General features: G+C 45.8%; 1 protein-coding gene across 4 annotated transcripts in view; it reads left to right on the top strand.

Annotated features, from left to right (window-relative positions):
* MICU1 (mitochondrial calcium uptake 1) overlaps nucleotides 1–10,825 on the top strand; it is a 242,021-nt gene extending 231,196 nt beyond the window's left edge. For 2 of the 4 annotated variants that reach the window (XM_005671068.4, XM_084992918.1), the window contains exons 12-13: nucleotides 3,687–3,776; nucleotides 9,838–10,825. In XM_005671068.4, coding sequence (XP_005671125.1) covers nucleotides 3,687–3,776; nucleotides 9,838–9,998 — 251 coding nt within the window. In that variant the 3' untranslated portion in view covers nucleotides 9,999–10,825. 4 annotated transcript variants of the gene reach the window in all.
* Nucleotides 10,826–21,039: the final 10,214 nt, after the last annotated feature.

Raw genomic sequence — 21,039 nt, 5'->3', positions numbered from 1 at the left:
CTATCCCAATCTAGTAGAAATCACCCAGCCTCATGTCCATGTATTGTTCAGGCAGCTGGACCAGCCTTGTACCAAAGGGATAGATAGGCCTTGGAAACCTCATACTCCATAGAGACAATCTTTCAGATTAGAAACTAGAATCCCAACCATCAATCAGCATCGTCAAACAGGGGAGGCCCAAATTCCAGTACCAACAACTGGTCTGCGTGAGGAAGTGGAGATCTGGGGCGGGAGCGGGGGTGGTAGGGGATTGTTCTGCTTGCTGTGATTTAATTATGACTTTGTGATTCAGAGACGTGGAAGCAAATCTGAGTGAGCCAACTCTCAGGACCAGCTGTCAAGCTCTTGGCTTGTAATCTGCTGTCATCCTACTTGTCCCAAGTGTCCCCAGCTGGACAGCTCACCAGCTGGTTTAGTTTATTTCCTCCACTGCTTTGATTCACACCCTGGGGGCCTATCTGAAGATCTTGAACTGTGAAAGGGCACCCCAGCTAGGCTCTTTGTTGGCTGGTAACACCCCAGTGGTTTGAGTTACAATAACTGAGCAGCCCTGGTTTTTCCTCCTATAGTACAGATGGTGTCAGAGCCCCCCTGTGTGTGAGATGGAACATAATCTGTAACTGTTCTGTCAAGAGATGGCATTTGTAATGAGGCATTCCTGCCAGTGGCTTCCAGAAGTCCCCACTCTGCAATTACTTAATACCACTTTAATGAGCTTTTCACTAAAAAATTCCAAGAGCTCTCCCTGATACTCTTGGATACTATTTAGTTAATGGTTTAGTTAGAGGGAAGGGTCTATCTTCATGGGGAAAAGGATGGGCACTTGCAATATCCAGAGGTGTTGGCAATAAGCTCTGTGCCCTGAGAGAATGGCACTGGGAAAGAGAAAAAGAGGGGTAGTTATCAGTTGTAATAAAAGTGTGAGATTGCTGTGAAATGCAGAAAAAAGAATGGTTACCATAAAGCATCTGTGTTTATCTAACACAAAACAGGTTTTGAGCCACTTCTCAGGACATTGTTCTGTGGCCCCGAGGGTAATTCATTAGATGATCACAGTTTGAGTGCATCCGGTATCTTCTGATGTGATTCCCTTTTCACTGAGCAATCTTCTGAGATGAACTGAGTTTCCTTAGTAGATTTTCCTACTGAGAAGTATAATGACCAGCTGTCATCATGTTAATTCTCGTAGCAGTTACTATTTTCCTTGTAAATTGGCCTTCTGGTTTCTCTTCCTTCCCCGGGCAGTTTGATTATTAGCAGGAATCAGTTCTTCATGAGCCAGCTGAATCAAGTATCTAGCGCTGCGAGGCTTTTTCTAAAACCTAGAACTTCCTCAGTCTTTGTAGAGGCCCCATCTCCCCTGTCAGCACTTAACCACATCTTGTGCACATCCACACAATAATATATTCTGCTTAAGTCTTTTGGTTCCAAAGGATCTTGATTCCCCTTTCACGGTAACTCACATCCCAGGAGGAAGGTTGATATGAACAGTAACCTGAAGCTACAGGATGGGGAATCCAGCTCTTCCTACCTTTCTGAGCAGCCGAGTTTCCCTCCAAGGCTGTGAACACTAAGACACAGCCCAGCTTGTGACCTCTTTATCTTTCCTCTACCCTTCACTGCAAAAGACCTCAGCTGTTTCTGCATACCTCCACCCCATTCCTCACCCTCAGATTCTAGAAGAATCGCATAAACAATTCTTTGCTCTACTAAGCCACCTCAGCAGTTATCTTGCGTCATCTCCTCATTTGTAGATGAGAAAATTAAATCTAAAGAGAGCAGGCACCTCCTCCATCAGGGTCACACAGCAAGTTGGTGGAGGCAGAACTAGAGCTCAAGTCTTGTGACAGTGAGCACAGTTTGCCTGCTGTGTCACCATGCTCTGCATTGCTCTGGCATTTGTATCAGCTGACCTTGGGGACATGGTGGTGAATACATGGAGGCAATAGAGAAAGTGAAAGATCAAATGCAGAAAAAAATAACAAGGAAGAACTGAAATTATAGGAATGAAATAAGCAAAGAAGGCACACTGACTTTAAGTTCACGTTGCTTCTGGAAGACTCTGACCTGAGGTTTATAGAGAACACTTTGTTGCTAGTTGATTCATAAATAGAAATTCGGAGTTCCCTTCATGGCTCAGTGGTTAACGGATCCAACTAGGAACCATGAGGTTTCGGGTTTGATCCCTGGCCTTGCTCAGTGGGTCAAGGATCCCGAGTTGCTGTGGCTGTGGCCTAGGCTGGCAGCTGCAGCTCCAATTGGACCCCTAGCCTGGGAACCTCCATATGCCGAAGGTGTGGCCCTAGAACAGACCAAAAAAAAAAAAAAAATAGAAATTCATCCTTTTCTTTCCTCTGTGGTTTACCTGACTTAAGAGTGTGTCTGGGAGTTCCCATTGTGGTGTAGCGGAAAGGAATCCGACTAGTATTCATGAGGATGAAGGTTCGATCCCTGGCCCTGCTCAGTGGATCAGGGATCTGGTGTTGCCATGAGCCGTTAGTGTAGGTCGCAGATGGGCCTCTGATTCCACGTTGCTCTAGCTGTGGTATAGACTGGCAGCTGTAGCTTTGATTTGACCTCTAGCCTGGGAATTTCCATATGCCTCAAGTGTGGCCCTAAAAAGCAAAAAAAAAAAAAAAGAGAGAGAGTGTGTGCCTCTAAGCCGTAACATAATGTATAGATGTAGTTGGGTCAGGCTTGAGGATAAATGGCAGAGAAGGCAGAGGAAATTGCCTCGTCCTTCCTGGTTTGTTTTTTTGTGAAAACCTAATTCTCACATAATTGCTAGTGTTTAACAGTAAATGTCAGAGAAAGAGAAAATGGCAGGAGAAGAGATTTTCTGCTCAGGTTTAGGAGAAAAAAAAAAAAAGGCTGTATACTGATCTAGTGGGATGGGGGCCACTGCTTCTCCCAACGGGCGGAGTTGGAAAAGACAAAATAGCGATGAAAAACCTGTTGGGAGGAGTGGCAGCTCAGCTGCTCAGCCAAGCAGGTTCCCCGCTGTCAATCAGTGACTGGCGAGCGAGGCCTCACTGCACTCAGACAAGCCTCCTGGTCCCCCACCTCCCTGTCCTTTCTTTCGCTGCCTCATTATTTCCTTGACTTTTTGTTATTCTGTTCTTTCCAGTGAGAGAGAAATGCCAAGAAGGAGATTATAGTAATATCAGGCGTTATTTTTTTTTTCAAGGCACGGATCAAATTTGTTAGAAGAGCCACCACTGCATGCTCTAGACTTAAAAGTCCATCCTTAAATATGGTGTGGATTTTCACTTTTTAAAATTTGTATCACGGTAAAATATATATAAGTTGCCATTTAAACCGTTTAAGTATATATAATTCAGTGGCATTAATTACATTCACAGTGTTGTACAACCATCACCACTATTTCTAAAATGTTTCCATTACCCCAAACAGAACATTTGTACCCACTAACCACTAACTCTCCATCCCCTGGTAACTTCAATCTACTTTCTCTATGAATTTAATATCAGGCATTCTTACTTCATTATATATACCTCCTAAAATGTGGGGGAACCTGAAATGGAAAGAAAGGGAGGTTGTGGATTAAAAATTGAATTGTTTTCTTACATGTGACTTAACTATAGTTGAAAACTTTTTATTAGGACTGAATCGATGTCTCCTTCCATTCCCTTTGCTGTGCTAAGTCAACACCTTTCTTCTTTCAGTGACCATGCAGCAGGTGGCCAGGACCGTGGCTAAAGTGGAACTCTCAGACCACGTGTGCGATGTGGTATTTGCACTCTTTGACTGTGATGGTGAGTGGGGTCCTCTGGAGACAGGCGGGAAAACCGAGCCTACTGCCCTTGAAGCAGACACTGTTTCTGATGGAGCCTTGCAGACAGCCCCAGCGTACCAGCCTACGCCTCTTCTGCTTACCCCTTTCCACATCAATAGCTGGGCCCTCAGCACCACGACACAGAGAAATATAAGCCCTGGTCCTCGTTAGTGTTCTCCATTTCTCCCTATAATTCCAGGTTGCCTGTAGGCCTAAATTCATGTTGACCATAAGGATTTTAAAAATGGAAACAAGGAGTTCCCATCATGACTCAGGGGTTAACGAATCCGACTAGGAACCACGAAGTTGCAGGTTCGATCCCTGGCTTCGCTCAGGGGGTTAAGGATCTGGCGTTGCCGTGAGGTGTGCTGTAGGTCACAGATGGGGCTCGGATCCCACGTTGCTGTGGCTGTGGCCTAGGCCAGTAGCTACAGCTCTGATTAGACCCCTAGCCTGGGAACCTCCATAAGCTGTGGGTGCGACCCTAGAAAAGACAAAAAAAAGAAAGAAAAGAAACAAAATATTAGACCCAGCTTGCTGTTTAGTAGATAGGAGCACTCGAGTATCCTAACGTCACTTCTGACCTCTCCACCTCCCAGGGCACATTTCAGTCATTTACATGCCATCATAGCGCTCAGCTCCACACCGTGGCCTTTTGTGTCTGTGAGCACTCTGTAGTTTAGCCCATTTAAGAGATCCTGGCTCTGCTCTAGGATTATTTCTCAGCTGTGTTGGCAGTTACAATAATGATAATATGAACAATGGAAGCTCACAGGTTTTCATTGCTTGTGATGACCCAGGTACACTGAGAAGCTGCTCATTTAATCCTCCGATGCAGGAATTGTCATTAACCACGCTCTGCAGATAAGGAAACTGCAACTCAGAGAGGTTAAGTAGTTTTCCCAGGATTACAAAGGTAGTAGTTGATGGCAAAACCAGGATTTGAACCAAAGCTGCGCTGCCTCCCTCTAGATCATGTTGCTTCCATTGCTTGTCTCACAGCCAGGATTCATTGCTCATCTTCTCTTAGGAAGCTGGGCTCTTAGAATTCGAGAACCAGATCAAAAACTCCCACCCATGTGAAACCTTCCCTTCGGATCCCAGCACAGTGAATCACTCTGGTTTTTTCATTCCTTAATTTGGTTCAGTTTTCCATGTTACTGCATGTGACACTCTTATCTCTGTGTATGAGACTTTCTTTCCCTACCTAATTGTGAGCTTTTTAAGGATAGTTTACAAGTCCTGTTCACCTTTGGACCCCCCACCCCAATAGGACCTCAGATGGTACTTTGCACATTATAGGTGTTCATTAACTTATTAAGTTGAACTTGAGTTATTTAAATCTCCCCCCTATACCCACAACCAAGGTCAGAGTGAAAGGAAGCCTCAGGGTGAGGACAAAGAGTCCTCCTCCACAGGGAAGGGTGGTTATTCTCTAGAGCTGCCCTGCCCCCTATGATACCACTAGTTACTTGTGGCTATTTAAATTTAAATTAATTAAAACTGAGTACTATTTATTTATTTATTTATTGGCCATGCCCACAGCATGCAGAAGTTCCCAGGCCAGGGATTGAACCTGAGCCACAGCAGTGACAATGTCAGGTCCTTAACCACTGTGCCACCAGGGAACTCCCTAAACTAAATACAATTTACAACTCACTTCCTCCATCTCTTTAGCGACATTTCTGGTGCTCAGTAATCACATGTAGCTAGTGGCTCCTATTTTTTTTTTTAGGGCCACACCCATGGCATATGGAGGTTCCCAGGTTAGGGGTCAAATCAGAACTGTAACCACCAACCTACACCACTGCCACAGCAACTCAGGATCTGAGCTGTATCTGTGACCTACACCATAGCTCATGGCAACACCAGATCCTTAACCCAATGAGTGAGGCCAGGAATTGAACCCGAGTCCTCATAGGTGCTAATCAGGTTCGTTAACCACTGAGCCATGACAGGAACTCCTAGTGGCTCCTATTTTGAATAGCACAAACAAAAATGTTTCCCAAAGACAAAAAAAAAAAAAGGAGTTCTCGTAGTGGCGCAGTGGTTAACGAATCCGACTAGTAACCATGAGGTTGTGGATTCGATCCCTGGCCTTGCTCAGTGGGTTAAGGATCTGGTGTTGCCAGGAGCTGTGGTGTAGGTCGCAGATGCAGCTTGGATCCCGCGTTGCTGTGTCTGTGGCGTAGGCCGGTGTCTACAGCTCCGATTAGACCCCCAGCCTGGGAACCTCCATATGCCCCAGGAAGCGGCCCTAGAAAAGATAAAAAGACCAAAAAAAAAAAAAAAGATGTTTCCCTCATAGCTATGAGTTCTAATGGACATCAGTGCTACAGTGAGAGAGTAACTTTTCCCAGATTTTAACTGCAGTCACTTTTAGGTGGTTTGAGTTTTTTTCAAAAAATTTATTTTTATAATTTTTGAATCCAGTATTGTCGATCTGGTTTGTGAAGGGAATATGGAGGTAACGACAACCAGCCTCACAGTTCTCCTCTTCTTCCAGGAAGTCCTTGGAAATGTTTGATTTTCCAGCCTTTTAAAAGGAAGATCTGTCAATATCCTCTTGAATTATCTTTAAAATATCATTTAGTTTCAAGTATACAACATGACCATTCAATATTTGTATATATTACAAAATGATCACCTCAGTAAGTCTAGTTACCGTCTTATGAGTACTTTTAAGATTTATTCTCATAGCAACTTTGAAATATGCAATACACTATTTTCAGATATAATCTTTATACTCTAAATTGTGTCCCCATGACTTATTTATATTATACCAATTTCTTTTGACCCTCTTCACCCACCCCACCCCCACCTCTGGTACCAGTCTGTTCTCTATATCTAAGAGCTTGGCTGTTTTTGTTTGGGATTCCACATGTAAGTGAAATCACACCATATTTGTCTTCTTTTGTTAGTTAGCATAATGCCCTCAAGGTCCATCCATGTTGTCACAAATGGCAAAATTTCCTTCTTTTTTATGACTGAATAATATTCCATCATATATCTCCAACAATTTATGCTATTTCCATGTCTTGTAAATAATGCTGCAGTGAACATGGGGGTGCATATATCTTTTCAAGTTAGTGTTTTTGTTTCTTTCAGATAAAATACGCAGAAGTGCAATTTGGATCATATGATAGTTCTATTTTTAGTTTTTTGAGAAACCTCCATACTGTTTTCATAGTGGCTGCACCAATTTACATTCCCACCAACAGTGCACGAGGGTTCCCTTTTCTCAACATCCTCACCAGCACTTGTTATTTATTGTTGTTTTGACTGTAACCTTTATTCTGTTAGGTGTGAGATGATGTCTCATTGTGGTTTTCACTTGCATTTTCCTAATGGTTAGTGATGTTGAGCATCTTTTCGTGTGTCTTTTGGCCATCTCTTTGTGTTTGGTGCTTTGTCTTTGGAAAGCACCTATTCAGGTCCTCTGCCCATTTTTAAATCAGGTTGTTTGGTTTTTTTGCTATTGAGTTGTAGAGTTCTCTATATAGTTTGAATATTAACTCTATATCAGATACATGATTTGCAGATATTTTCTCCCATTCCCACAGATTGCCTTTTCATTTTGTTGATGGTTTCCTTTGCTGTGCAGAAACTTGATATCGTTTGATATAGTCCCACTTGTTTATTTTTGCTTTTCACGCTTTTGCTCTGGGTGTCAAATGGGATTTTTTTTTCAATCTATAGAAAAGGGAAGTAGATATTAAATTTAGAAGCCATTGCCATTTCTGCCACTGCAAGTTCAAAATGCCAGAGGACAGAGAATTCCGATCTTCCAACAGACTTGTCACAAAATTGAGTTGCACTCACAGATCATAGATGCACACAGATGACATTCAGTCATATATCTGATTTATAGGTGACAAAAGCCATTCAGACTGGTCAGCCCTGGCCTTGGGAAACAGAAACCCACGGTAGTTTAAATGAAGTAACCTCAGGTTTTTTCATCTTAATCTTCTTTTTCTACAAAATATTAAGAATCCTGTTTAGACTTTTTTGTTCTTTTAATCGCATTCTCAATAAACCATATTACAATTACCTTTCAGCCCAGCCAGGCCACTTTTTGTTGTTTGTTTGTTTGTTTCAGTTTTTAGGGCTATACCCATGGCACATGGAAGTTCATCTAAGCTGCATCTGTGACCTACACCACAGCTCACAGCAATGCTGGATCCCCAACCCAACTGAGCGAGGCCAGGGATTGAACCCGAATCCTCATGGATAGTAGTCAGATTCACTTCCACTGTGCCACAAAGGGAACTCCTTAACTTTTTATATTGAAGTATAATATACATACAGAAAAGTACAAAGTATGGAGCATGGAGTTCCCGTTGTTCCCTCAGCAGGTAAGAACCCAACTAGTATCCATGAGGATGCAGGTTCGATCCCTGGCCTCCCTCAGTGGGTTAAGGATCTGGCGTTGCTGCTAGCTGCCATGTGTATCACAGATGTGGCTTGGATCCAGTGTTGCTGTGGCTGTGGCGTAGGGCTCACATTCGACCCCTAGCCTGAGGACTTCCATATGCCACAAGTGCAGCCCTAAAAAGAAAAAAAGCGGGGGGAGGCGTGGTGCTTTATAAGTATTTTAAAACTGAGCACATCTGCGTGACCAGCATTATCCAGACGCATCACATTACCAGGACCACAGAGTTCCCTGGTGCTGCCTCCCTGTCACTTATGCCCCCAAGGATGGCCACTTCCCTAACTAGTACCATGGAGGAGTTTTATGTGGTTTTTGTGTGTTCGTTTGTTTTAATCTTGCTGTGAAGTATCTCCTGAGACTGGCTCCGCTCTCTTCAGATAGAAAACACCAGCCTGTTTAGGTTTTCAGATACTCTCTCCAGAAGCAAACCATTTATTCTTTCTTTCCACTTTCTTCCCAGACTGATCTTTAGTAGGGGTCTGTTTCCTGCTTTCCTATTATTTTATCACCACCAGCAGTGGCTGCCATTCTTTAATCATCAGACATTTACTCTTGGGCATCTCGCCAATGGCCCTCTCCTGTTGCAGTGGTTGCTGTTCCCTGTGGCTTGAGAGGTGACCTTTGGTCAGACCAGATGCTCTCCAAGCTCTCCTCCAGAACTGAGAGTGTGCCACTAAAGAGAGTGAAATGAGAAGCCATGAGGAAGAAAGTGGGGTGACTCCAAAGCCAGATTTTGATTTCGGTTTTCACCATGAAAAGCCCTCATCTGGACTACTGCAGCAGCCTCCTAACCGGCTCCCCTACTCTGGCCACACCACTCTGGAGTGGCCATCAGCACACATCCAGCCAGAGAAATGTATCCAGAGTGGAAATCTAACTGCACCTCACTCCCCTCTTCTAGTCCTTTTCTGCCTCGAAAAGCAAGTGCAAACCCTTTAATGAGAATACAAGATCCTTGGGGACCTGCCTGCGTCTGGTTCATTTGCCACATCCCCACCGCTGTTGCCCCACAATACCTGACTCCTTGTCGTCTCCAGCAGCTGTGCTGCTTCCTGCCTAGGCCTTAGCTTCTGCTGCTTCCACTACTGGAATGCCCTCCCCACCTCACTCCCCTTCACTTGGCCAATTCCTGCTCGTCCTTTGGGATTCAGTTTAGGAGTCACATCTAGGAAGCCTTTACTGATCTGTGCATGCATCCTCCCCACCCCAAGTTAGATTTTCTTCCCCTTTGCCCCCAGAGCATCCTCTGCCTGCCCCATGATGCCATTTACGTCACTGCATTGAAATGATGTATTTGTCTCTCCCACAACCTGATGGTGTTTCAAGGGACACGGTCATTTTTATCTCTTTATTTTCAACACCTAGAACAAGGACCTGACATGTAATATATTCTCATTCAACTTTTGTCACACTACACTGAACTATCACTGAGCTGCAATTGGAACCATCAAGAAAGGTGCAAACCAGTTCATTTTCAGCCAAGAAAATTAAATTTGGCTGTGAGAGAGTGCGGGGCTTTGGAACCTACATGATGTGAGCAGTGGCATTTTCTCATTGTCTTTGTTCCAAGGCCTTCACTTATCCCTGTTGTGTTCGCCTCTTCTTCTAGGCAATGGAGAGCTGAGCAATAAGGAATTTGTCTCCATCATGAAGCAACGGCTGATGAGAGGCCTGGAGAAGCCCAAAGACATGGGCTTCACCCGCCTCATGCAGGCCATGTGGAAATGCGCACAGGAAACGGCCTGGGACTTCACTTTGCCCAAACAGTAACCCCACACTGCCCAGGGGGCCACCTCTCCACCCCCAAGCCGAGCCTTGGCACAGCCTTCCCTGCCGCTCCTTCTGGAAGTAGTGCTCCTCCCTCCGGGGGATGATCTCAGGATTCCTCGGGTTGCCCCGGTCCCAGTGTTCTGCTAGGCTCTCATTCCGAACCAGTGATTCTCCCTGTAAGTGTTCAGAAACATGAGCAAGTCCTGAAAGCGCAGGCCTTCGGCACGTTCAACAGCTCCACCCATTCAAGCACCCACCCTACGGATAAGGCATGCAGGGAACTCTCCACTAACTGCCAGGCCTGGGAGACACCCAGGGCTGGAGTCATTGTGCTGTGGATTTATGTTAACAAGAACATTCCTTGCTTCTCCTCTTGCTGGTGTTTTTTAAGCTACAAGTTGGGAGAACTTCTGGCAGGCAAAAGGAAATCACGGCTGAACGACAACAAAGATGACCTGAGCACGGGAGCTGTTGGGAGGCCTGGGCCAGATGAAGGATTCGTGTCAGTCCCCAGGGTAGCTCTGAGGCCTGGCCCGGAAGGCGATGTGCACGGTGGGAATGGAGCAAGATTTGGAATGTAAAGCAGCTGCTTCATGGCTTTCTCCACTCCTGGCTTTCCCTCTCAGGCTCCCTAAGGAAACTCCCCCACAACTGAGCTTAGTAAAGAGCAGCAGAGGTTGAGCTCCTGTTCCCTGCAAGTGCCACATTCCCTCCAGGCGTGTGTCTCTGGAGCTGGAGCCTGGCTCACAGCCTTTCTGCTCTTGTCTTAAACACTTGTAAAATATCACTTTAATTATAGCAGTTTGCAATAACCCCTCCCCGCCAAAGGCTTTTGTCTCCTTTTTTTAGGATCCTCTGGGGCCCTTTTCATGTCACTTCTCCACTGGGTTTGAGATCCTGCTAGCAGAAGACCTATTTTCTTTCCACCAGAGTCTGGTTCTTCCTGCAGAGAGCCCACTTTAGGCATAAACAAAAAGTGAGGGCATTTGGAGGTTGGCGGTGGCGCTTTCCAGCACCGTCTGGATAGTGTTTCATCCTGGACCAAAGTACATAGTCCTTGATTACTCACGCCCCACGATAAGGAACTAAGATGAGGTATAAGAGCACCATCTGGTACAGTGGACCTAAGTGTCAAGAACCGTGGCAACCCGGGTTGTATATGAACTCAACTCTGCCACTGACTCAGTGCGACCTTGAACAAGCAAGTAATTCCCCTCACCCCCTGTTTTCTTAACTATAAAATGACAGATATGGTTGAGTTTAATGGGGTTGGACATTTCCTCCAGGTCCAGAAACCTCTCCCTCAGCTCTTCTGCAGATTTCCTACCACCTCCAGAACCTCCAGGTGATGCTCCCTGGTGCATGATAGGGGCATGCATCCAATGTGATAGAACCACCACACCAAAAATCCAGTGCTTCCCGAGAGGCGTAGAAGTCGGGAGGGAATGTGTCTTAGCCAGTGAAGGGCAAGGCCTGGGTCTGCATCTGTGGCTTCACAAGGACAGCACCAACCCCAGCATTTTCTCCAGGGCAATTTAACAACCTCACTTCTAACATCCTTTCTGGGAGCAGATTAGGTGATCTCTCAAAGGAGTTTGAGAGATCATCTGTCATCTCCTCTTTCTATCAGGCACCTCATCTATCTTCCACTCTTTCCATTCTTGGGGTGTGTATTCCAAGTACCCAAATGTGGCCTTCGCCTTGCTCATTGCCCCAGGGCCGAGGCATTAGCAAAGTGTGAGCTTTTTCTTAAACTTGTCCCATAACCCCCAGATCACTCTTTTCCCCAACCCTTGTTTCTCCAGCCTGAAAGAAAAGTACCCATTCACAACCTCTGTGGGGCATTCATTCACTTATAGAAGAGACCAGGCAACTGGCCTGGGTTCACTGAAACTGAAAACCAGAGCAAAGTGAGAAAGGGTAAGGATCTCACCTGCAACACCTTGAAAGCCAGGGTCAAGGGCACCTGTCACAGGCACATGGAATTCCAGCTGAACTCCAGTAGCTCCTAGAAGTACCTGAGGAAGCATGGAAGGTCCAGGTGCTCAGGAAGACAGGATGGCCACACTCTGGCACAACAGGGCAAATGTGCTAAGTGAGACATACAAGCTAAGTCACCCAGAAGAGGCCAGGATGCCCCAGAGAAGTCCTTGACCAAGGAAGCACATGAGGCTGAGAGGATTCTGATAGGCAGAGTTCGGGGTAAGCTGAAGCATTTGGGAATACAAAAGGCTGATATGTGCTTCTCTCTCTCTCTCTCTCTCTTTTTTTTTTTTTTTTTAGGGCTGTGCCTATGGCATGTGGAGGTTCCCAGGCTAGGACTCAAATTGGACCTGCAGCCGCTGGCCTGCACCACAACCATGGCAACACAGAATCTGAGCTGCATCTGTGACCTACACCACAGCTCATGGCAATGCCAGATCCTTAACCCACTGAGCCAGGCCAGGGATGGAACTCGAAACCTCATAGTTCCTAGTCGGATTCGTTTCCGCTGTGCCATGATGGGAACTCCAAACACCAGATTCTTAACACACTGAGCGAGGCCAGGGATCGGACCCTCATCCTCATGGTTCTCAACCTACAGAACCACAAGGGGTTCTTCTCTTTTTATTCCTATTTTCTTTTATACTTAGGATAACCTTCCCCTCCAACTTCAAGATTCAGATCAAACTCCCTTCCTTGATCCTCTTCCAGACAAGATTAGTAGCCCCTCCTTTACCTCCCAAGGATCACTGTCCATCCATAACAATACTGCTGTAATTGGATGTAATTTTTTTTTTTTTTTGTCTTTTTGCCATTTCTTGGGCCGCTCCCTCGGCATATGGAGGTTCCCAAGCTAGGGGTCAAATCGGAGCTGGAGTCACCAGCCTATGCCAGAGCCACAGCAACGCGGGATCTGAGCCGCGACCGCAACCTACACCACAGCTCATGGCAACGCCAGATACTCAACCCACTGAGCAAGGCCAGGGATCGAACCCACAACCTCATGGTTCCTAGTCGGATTCGTTAACCACTGAGCCACGACAGGAACTCCTTGGATGTAATTTTTGTGAGACTGTCACCCACAAAGTTCAGACTCAAAGCAGTGACATGATTAAACCAGCAGTCCACCACCAAAAGCTACTTTTAAAATATTTCTTGGCCAATGTAAAAGTGATGCCAACAGTGCCTTAATAAAGTCCTCCTGGGATAGGTTGGGACCTGGGACTCTTTACAGGAGTGCTAGCACTCTCAGGTGGACAAGGTTCTCCCCGAGCAAGAGAATACAAAGAAACTACAAAGGACTAAAAACATCTGCATGCATGCTGCAATCAGGGCAATTATGAACAATAAGATGAAAGGCCACAAACCAACTGCCACTTCTTCAGTGCCAGGACCAAAAGCAAGGTACTGCACATGATCCCTGCACACAGCACCACCGAGAAGGTGGGCTCAGTGCCCTAAGCCACTCCTCCAGCCCCACCCATCAATCTGCCCCCATCCTCATGCCATTTAAAGAACCAGCCTGCCCTCCAGGAAGAGCTGAAGAGTAGAGCAAGGGTGCTTGTTACTCATTTTCACTCCCTCGTGTGGCAACTTTATCTTGAATTCCTTCTTTGGCCTCTTATCAATTTGTATTGATTAAAGAATCCATGGACCCAGGTTGGTTAACACTCCCACACCCTCATAGCCATTCTCTACTTTTGCTGTTGTTCTCTACTTCTTTAAAAAACAAAAAATAACTCCTTTTCCAGTTCCAGCCCTAAGGCTTTGGGGAGAAAAAGACTAAGAAGGGACAGGCTTCTGGGCTTTCTTGATGGGCTCAGCAGGGACAAGCAGGGAGAATGTGGAGAGAAAGTTACTAAGGAAAAAGGCTTAAGAATGTACATGAGGAGTTCCCATCGTGGCGCAGTGGTTAACGAATCCGACTAGGAACCATGAGGTTGCAGGTTCGATCCCTGCCCTTGCTCAGTGGGTTAAGGATCCATATTGCCGTGAGCTGTGGTGTAGGTTGCAGACGCGGCTCGGATCCCGAGTTGCTGTGGCTCTGGCATAGGCTGGTGACTCCAGCTCCGATTTGACCCCTAGCCTGGGAACCTCCATATGCCGAGGGAGCAGCCCAAGAAATGGCAAAAAGACCGAAAAAAAGAATGTACATGATATTCGAAAACCATTGTTTTAATAGCTTTTAGTGCCCTACCTGGTTTTGGTTCTGGTTGAAGTGTATGCCCTGGAACTGAGTTGGACCCTAAGACAAAGGGGCAGTCCAGGCAACAACCATTGTTAGACAACAAGGAAAGGACAGCAGCATGGGAGCCAAGAGCCAGGTCCCCAGGCCAGAGCAGCCTCCCCAAGCCCAAGCACAGCCCTGTGTCAGACAAGCAGCTGAAAAAGAATGTGGGCGCAGAGTAGTTCAGCTTCCGGACTTTAAGCACCACCTGCTGGCAAGAAGGCTCGGTGCAGAGAGTGACTGGCCTGGAGCAGGCAAGGGAAGCTGCTGGAGTTCAGCCTAGCCCCAGTCCTGATCCTGAAAATAGGGTTCCCAGGGACCTGGGTGGCCTGGGGTGAGGCAGGATGAACCATCAGAGATGAACCATAACCACGAAGAGAGAGGCAGTGGATATGACAATACCTGAGGGGAGAGAAACAGCTGTGCTCATGTGGTGTTCTCTGTGGCTCCAGAATGGGAATTTTTACCAGCAAGTGAGAGGGTAAGATTCACTCTATTCATTTTAAATTTCTTTACTGATCACCTACTATAGGCCAAGCCCTGAGCAAGGTCTTCAAGGAGCTTGCATTTTAGTGAGGAAAACAGAGAAAAGAAGCAATGAGGTTAATAAGTGCAGGGCGTGTGAAAGCACTTAGAAAAGCAGAAGGGCTTTCTAATCCAGATCTGGAAGTTCAAGGCAGGCTTGCAGAGAAATTTTTTTCTTTAATTAAAAAAATACTGAGACCTGAGGATTGAGTAGGAGTTAACAAAGGGGGAAGGAGGAGTGTCCTGGCAGAGGGTAAGGACCATGCAAATGTTCAAAGACCATAATTCATGTTTCTGGGCATGGAAGTTGTAGGGTGTATCTACTAAGTACAGTTTAGGGACGATTTTGCGACGCAAGGATTAATTAAGTTGGTGGTCATTCAGAGTTCCCTGGTGGCTCAGCAAGTTAAGGATCCAGGTTGTCACCCCTGGGGCCCAGCTCCCATCCCTGGCCCAGGGAACTTCTACATGCTGCAGGCGTGGCCAGAAACAAACAAAACAAAGAAGGCAGTCATTCACAAAAAGATAATAAGAAATGCAGTTGGGCATTTTGAAACACACCTCGTTAACTATTAGGTGATGGAAAAAATCATGATGGAAATTTAAAACTGCTTAGAACTGAATAGGACCATGAAAATACTAGCTATTAAAACTTGTTGGAGTTCCCATTGTGGCTCAATAGAAATGAATCCAACTAGTGACCATGAGGACTCGGGTTCAATCCCTGGCCTCACTCAGTGGGTTAAGGATCCAGCATCGCCCTGAGCTGTGGTTTAGGTCACGGCTCAGATCTGGCATTGCTGTGGCTGTGGCATAGGCCAGTGGCTACAGCTCCGATTTGACCCCTAGTCTGGGAACCTCCATATGCCACATGTTTGGCCCTAAAAAGACAAACAAACAAACAAACTTGTGGGACACAGCTAACAGAAAGCTTAGAAACATCTTAACAGTTTACATATTTACAGAAGTTGGGCTGACAATAAGCTAAGCATCTAATTCAAGAAACTTGAAAAAGAATGAAGATTATAACTCAAACAAAAATATTAAAGAGAAAAATAATATTAGGAATTTTCAAATGCATATAAGTAGATACTACAGTTTAAAAAATAGCAATACACAGAACAGGAGTTCCCGTCATGGCTCAGTGGTTAACAAATCCAACTAGGAACCATGAGGTTGTGAGTTTGATCCCTGGCCTCGCTCAGTGGGTTAAGGATCTGGCACTACTGTGGTGTAGGTCACAGACACGGCTCGGATCCCATGTGGCTGTGGCTGTGGCTGTGGCTGTGGCTGTGGTGTAGGCTGGCGACTACAGCTCCGATTCAACCCCTAGCCTGGAAACCTCCATATGCCATGGGTGCGGCCCTAGAAAAGACAAAAAGACAAAAAAATAAAAATAATAATACACAGAACAGCTTTATGCCAATTAATATGAAATGGATAGCTGCCTAGAAATTATTATTTACTAGACACAAGAGAAAAAATCTGAGTAGACTATAACTAGAGTAAATTCAATCAACAGTTAAAAATATACTAACAAAAAGTAGCAAACCCAGATGGGTTTATATGGGGCGGGGGAAGAACCAGTTTCTATACAACCCTATAAACCCCAATAACGTGTCTGGACTTTTGTCTTAATGATACTTAGGGGCCACTGAAGGGTTTGAAGCAGGAAATTGACATAATAAGCTTTGCATTTTGGAATGATGACTTTGCCTGCAACGCTACAGATGGGTTGGAGTGGGATCCAGGTTGGAGACTGCTATAATAATCCAGTTAACAGATGCTGGAAGCCTGGATTAAGGGAATGGCTGCAGAGTTGGAGATGTAACAGATTTGGAGATTTGGAAGATGTTTAGAATCAGCCTGAGGGGTAAGGATGGGGAGCATATAAACTGGTAAAGGAGAGTGAATAATTCAGCATGGAACCCAGATTTGTTTGGGTAACTGGGCGTGTGGTAGTGCCCTTCAGGGGGCTTGGGAGGCTGAGAAAACCAGGTTCGGGTGGAGAGTAACGAGGCAATTTTGGGGGGAGGTGCCTGAGACATCTCCCAAGAGAAATACCTAGGTGGTGGGTACATGTACGTCTGGACCCAGGGAAGGGATCCAGGGAATCTCCTAAAAAGCTGGGTTCTCCCAATTTCGAGACCATCTAACCATGAACACATGAAGTCTGAATCAGTGTCTTAATACCAGCTCCATCTCTTTCCCAAGAGAAGCTGGGAGTAGAGACCATCTAAGGGAAAGGAGTTTGAATCAAAGAACCTGTATTTGGGAGTTCCTGCTGTGGCATCTATAGGTGGGAGGTTGGGGTGGAGAGAGAACCTGTACTTTGCAGGATATCCCTGCAACTCAGTTTTGGTAGAAAGGGCGTCAGGTGCCCTGTGCCCTTATTCTCCAGCCTCTGGCCCTCCCTAGGTGTGAACGGCTCCTCCTCCAGGGAGACAGAGAGAGCAAGGGACTGAAGCGAAGATCCAGAGATGCTCTGGGGACATCTTCATGTGTTTGTTCAACAATTTATTGAACTCAAATTGAAAATTCAGTTATCTATCAGTCATGCACACTCCTAGGTGAATTTTTATAATCTTCAATGTGAAATTTAGGTTTTTCCCTCCCTCCCCCTCTGCCTCTCCACCGCCCCCCCGTCAAATAGGTGAACATTCACATGTTTCCAAAATCCAGCATTAAAGAAGAATATCTTGGAAAGCCTCATTCCCAACCATTCCCACGGCTGCATTCCATTGTATACCACAGTTTAATCAATAAGGGTCGTTTCTCTGGAGAGAGATTTTTAGAGCCTGGAGTTCTGAAAGGAAGGACTTGGTGGGTCACATTTGGAGGCAGCGGGGGACACTAGGAAGTCAAAGAGAAAAGGAGCAAAGGACAGGAAGTGGAGGACATTTCACTGACTTGGAGATTCTTCCTGAAGCCTGAGGAAGGAATTTATGCTCCCTGCTAGCTCAGGGAGACACTGGATCAAGTGTTTGAGGTGAGAAAAACCTCTCTGGATTCATTTTTTCTCTTCACTTAAATATGTATTGAGTCCCTATAAGGTATCAGGCTTGTGCTCCGACCATGGGGAGTGTGAGGGCAAGACTTCCATCCTAGTTTAGCTGGAGACAGGATGTACACAGACTCACAGGCAAAGGGCACCAACTGTGCAGGGCAGTGAAGGTGGGTGCCCCTGGAGGAGCCAAGCTTAAGTGCCATGGGAATTCAAAGCAGGGAGAGTTCCCGTCGTGGCTCGGTGGTTAACGAATCTGACTGGGAACCATAAGATTGTGGATTCGATCCCTGGCTTTGGTCAGTGGGTTAAGGATCCGGCGTTGCCGTGAGCTGTGGTATATGTAGGTCGCAGATGTAGCTCGGATCCATGTTGCTGTGGCTGTGGTGTAGGCTGGCGGCTACAGCTCTGATTAGATCCCTAGCCCGGGAACCTCCATGTGCCGTGGGTGCAGCCCTAGAAAAGGCAAAAAGACAAAAAAAACCCAACAAAGCAGGGCGCACTTTTGGAGGAGTTGACCCTTGCTCAGCCTCAAACCTAGGCTCAGGTGACCTCTCCCCCAGCAAGCCTTTCCAATTCTACACACACATGTAGAATTGTGTGTGTAAAACACACACAGCTCCCTCTTCTGAGCCTCTTTGAGCTTATACACAATCCCACTGCTGTACTTAGCACACTGTCCTCTAATTCCTTTAATATCTCCCTTACTAGACTACAAGCTCCCTGATGTCAGATTCTGTTCTTTACTTGTGGTCCATCTCTGAATCCCTAAAACTCTGCATAGTTGCCTGGTTTTCGCTATAGATATCTGACTATTAAATTAATTCCATCTCTCTCCAGAGGAGACAGAGTTTAAGCTGAGTTCTGAAGAACTGGTTAGATTTGGACAGGTGGAAAAGATAATTAAGGAGATGGGGGCAGGGTGAAATGTCTCTTAGTAGAGATGGAGATGGAACCACAGAAGATTAAAGCTTTTTTTTTTTTTTTTTTGGGTCTTTTTGCCATTTCTTGGGCCACTCCAATGGCATATGGAGGTTCCCAGGCTGGGGTCAAATCGGAGCTATAGCTGCCAGCCTACACCAGAGCCACAGTAACGCGGGATCCAAGCCGCATCTGCGACCTACACCACAGCTCATGACAACACCGGATCCTTAACCCACTGAGCAAGGCCAGGGATCGAACCCACAACCCCATGGTTCCCAGTTGGATTCCTAACCATTGAGCCACAACGGGAACTCCCCAGAAGATTAAAGCATGTTAAGGTCAGACTGAATTCTTGGTATTCCCCCAAGGAGAGGAATCTGGAAGCTGGTGGTCACCTAACACAAGGGTTATTTCAGCTCTTGGAGCAAAATGAGGGGATGCTGAGAGTCACTGGGAGATTCATTTTCCCAGGGATTTCTCTCTGATAACTGTAGAGGCAATAAAGGATTTATCTCTCATTTTAGGCCTCATCCTCTCACAGATCCCAGGATTCCAGCTAATCAGGGTAGAAATCTCTAATTTTTTCCCTTAGATCAACATCATGACATCTTGAGTTCAAGAGCTATCAAGGAGAAACTATCACTTCAGGTCACCCCTGGCATACCAGTTCTATTTTTAAACACCTATAGACCAAGCGGTATAATGTTTAACATAAACTGAGCAGGAATATGGCTCTCTTCCATTCATTTGGACTGAGAAGGACCCATAGAAAGTTAAATTGCCTCAGGACAAAATACACCCAGTTTGAGATCTTTGGGAAAGCCCGGAAGTGATATCATGGAAGCTGGTTAGACCAGCCTTGGGCTCAGTTTATAATCCCTTCTGAAACAACAAAGCCTGTCTGAATTGGAACCATTCTGGGACAGATCTCAGCAGCAGAAGAGAGGGAAGGAGATCATGATATGAGGCTTGAAGAGGTCCTACCTATAGGGATGGAGTAGGATAGTCACACAGGTAGTTGCAGAAGTCCCAGTAGGGGACCATAGATAGAGGAGAAACCTAGGGAATTCTGGGAGACCACTGTATATTAATAATTGCTCAAGCAAGCCATCAGAACATCATGGAATGAAGCAGACCTGCTTAACTGTAAAACCAGAAGTAAAAGCATGAGATGTGCCTCGGGTCATTAAGTGAAAGATAAAATGAAGCCTCCATTCAGGTTCAGCAAAATGATCCTTAGGATTAAGGACAGAAATTAAAGAGAAAGATGACACTCCAAAGTAGGAGACCCTCATTATACAGAAACCTGAATGATTCAACACATTTTAGGGAGTCCCCGTTGTGGCACAGTGGTTAATGAATCTGACTAGGAACCATGAGGTTGCAGGTTTGATCCCTGGCCTTGCTCAGTGGGTTAAGGATCCAGTGTTGCCGTGAGCTATGGTGTGGGTCGCAGACTTGGCTCGGATACTGCATTGCTGTGGCTGTGGCTGTGGTGTAGGCTGGCGGCTGCAGCTCCGATTCAACCCCTAACCTGGGAACCTCCATATGCCGAGGGAGCGGCCCTAGAAAAGGGAGGGAAAAAAAAAAAACACATATTTTAGCATATGTTTACCACCCTTCTGCTGATTTGAGTAAGCACCGTGACAGTCCTACTTTCACCTCAGAGGGTGAAATACTCTTACCCAATACGAAGGAGGAGCTAATGATATAAACCTGATGTCTACTTGAAGCGTGAGGAAGAAGGTGGTCTTTTCCCGCTCCCCACTTTCCTTGGATTGTAAAAATGAAGCCCGCCTAATCCTGGGGCAGAGCCTCCTTGCCTGCCTGCTTGTATCTCTCGCAAGTGTCCTATATTCATACATCTATTTCTTGTCTATCACTTTGTTTCTCGCTGAATTCCTTATTTTCTGAAACACAAAGAACCTGAGTCTCAGGAAGTCCAGACGCCAGGCAAGCAATCCTAATTTGTAAAAAAGGGTTCAATTCCCAATCTGGGTTTTGGCTGAGTCATAGGCATTTTGGTTTCACTACCACACACTCTCCCACCCACCCCTTCTGATCCTTACCACTCCAGACCCGCCCATCTAAACCAAACTACTAAGAACAGACCCAAAAAGTAAATAAGATTTTGTCATTTATTTGCATTGTGGGAAAGAAGAGATGGGCTTACCAGCCAGTAGCTGAGCAGTCACAGTCCAGTTCTGTAACACAACAAATTACAGGCCTTCTTTTACACTTGAGCACCCTCCTTACAAAGTGAAGCACCTGAGGTCAGCTGGAGAAGAGGGGCCTTGTGACACTCAGGAAATGGAAGCGACACTTAGCAGGAGAGGGGACTATCTAGTAGCCCCAGATCAACAAACCTCAGAGAGGCT

This window comes from Sus scrofa, chromosome 14 (genome assembly GCF_054392235.1).
Source record: "Sus scrofa isolate SSC_HxYL_T2T_F1_AM1 chromosome 14, Sscrofa_HxYL_maternal_Yorkshire_Landrace_v2.0, whole genome shotgun sequence".
NCBI classification, from domain to species: Eukaryota; Metazoa; Chordata; class Mammalia; order Artiodactyla; family Suidae; genus Sus; species Sus scrofa.
The sequence above is the reverse complement of the archived record's forward strand: the minus strand, read 5'-3'. Positions and strand labels throughout refer to the sequence as shown.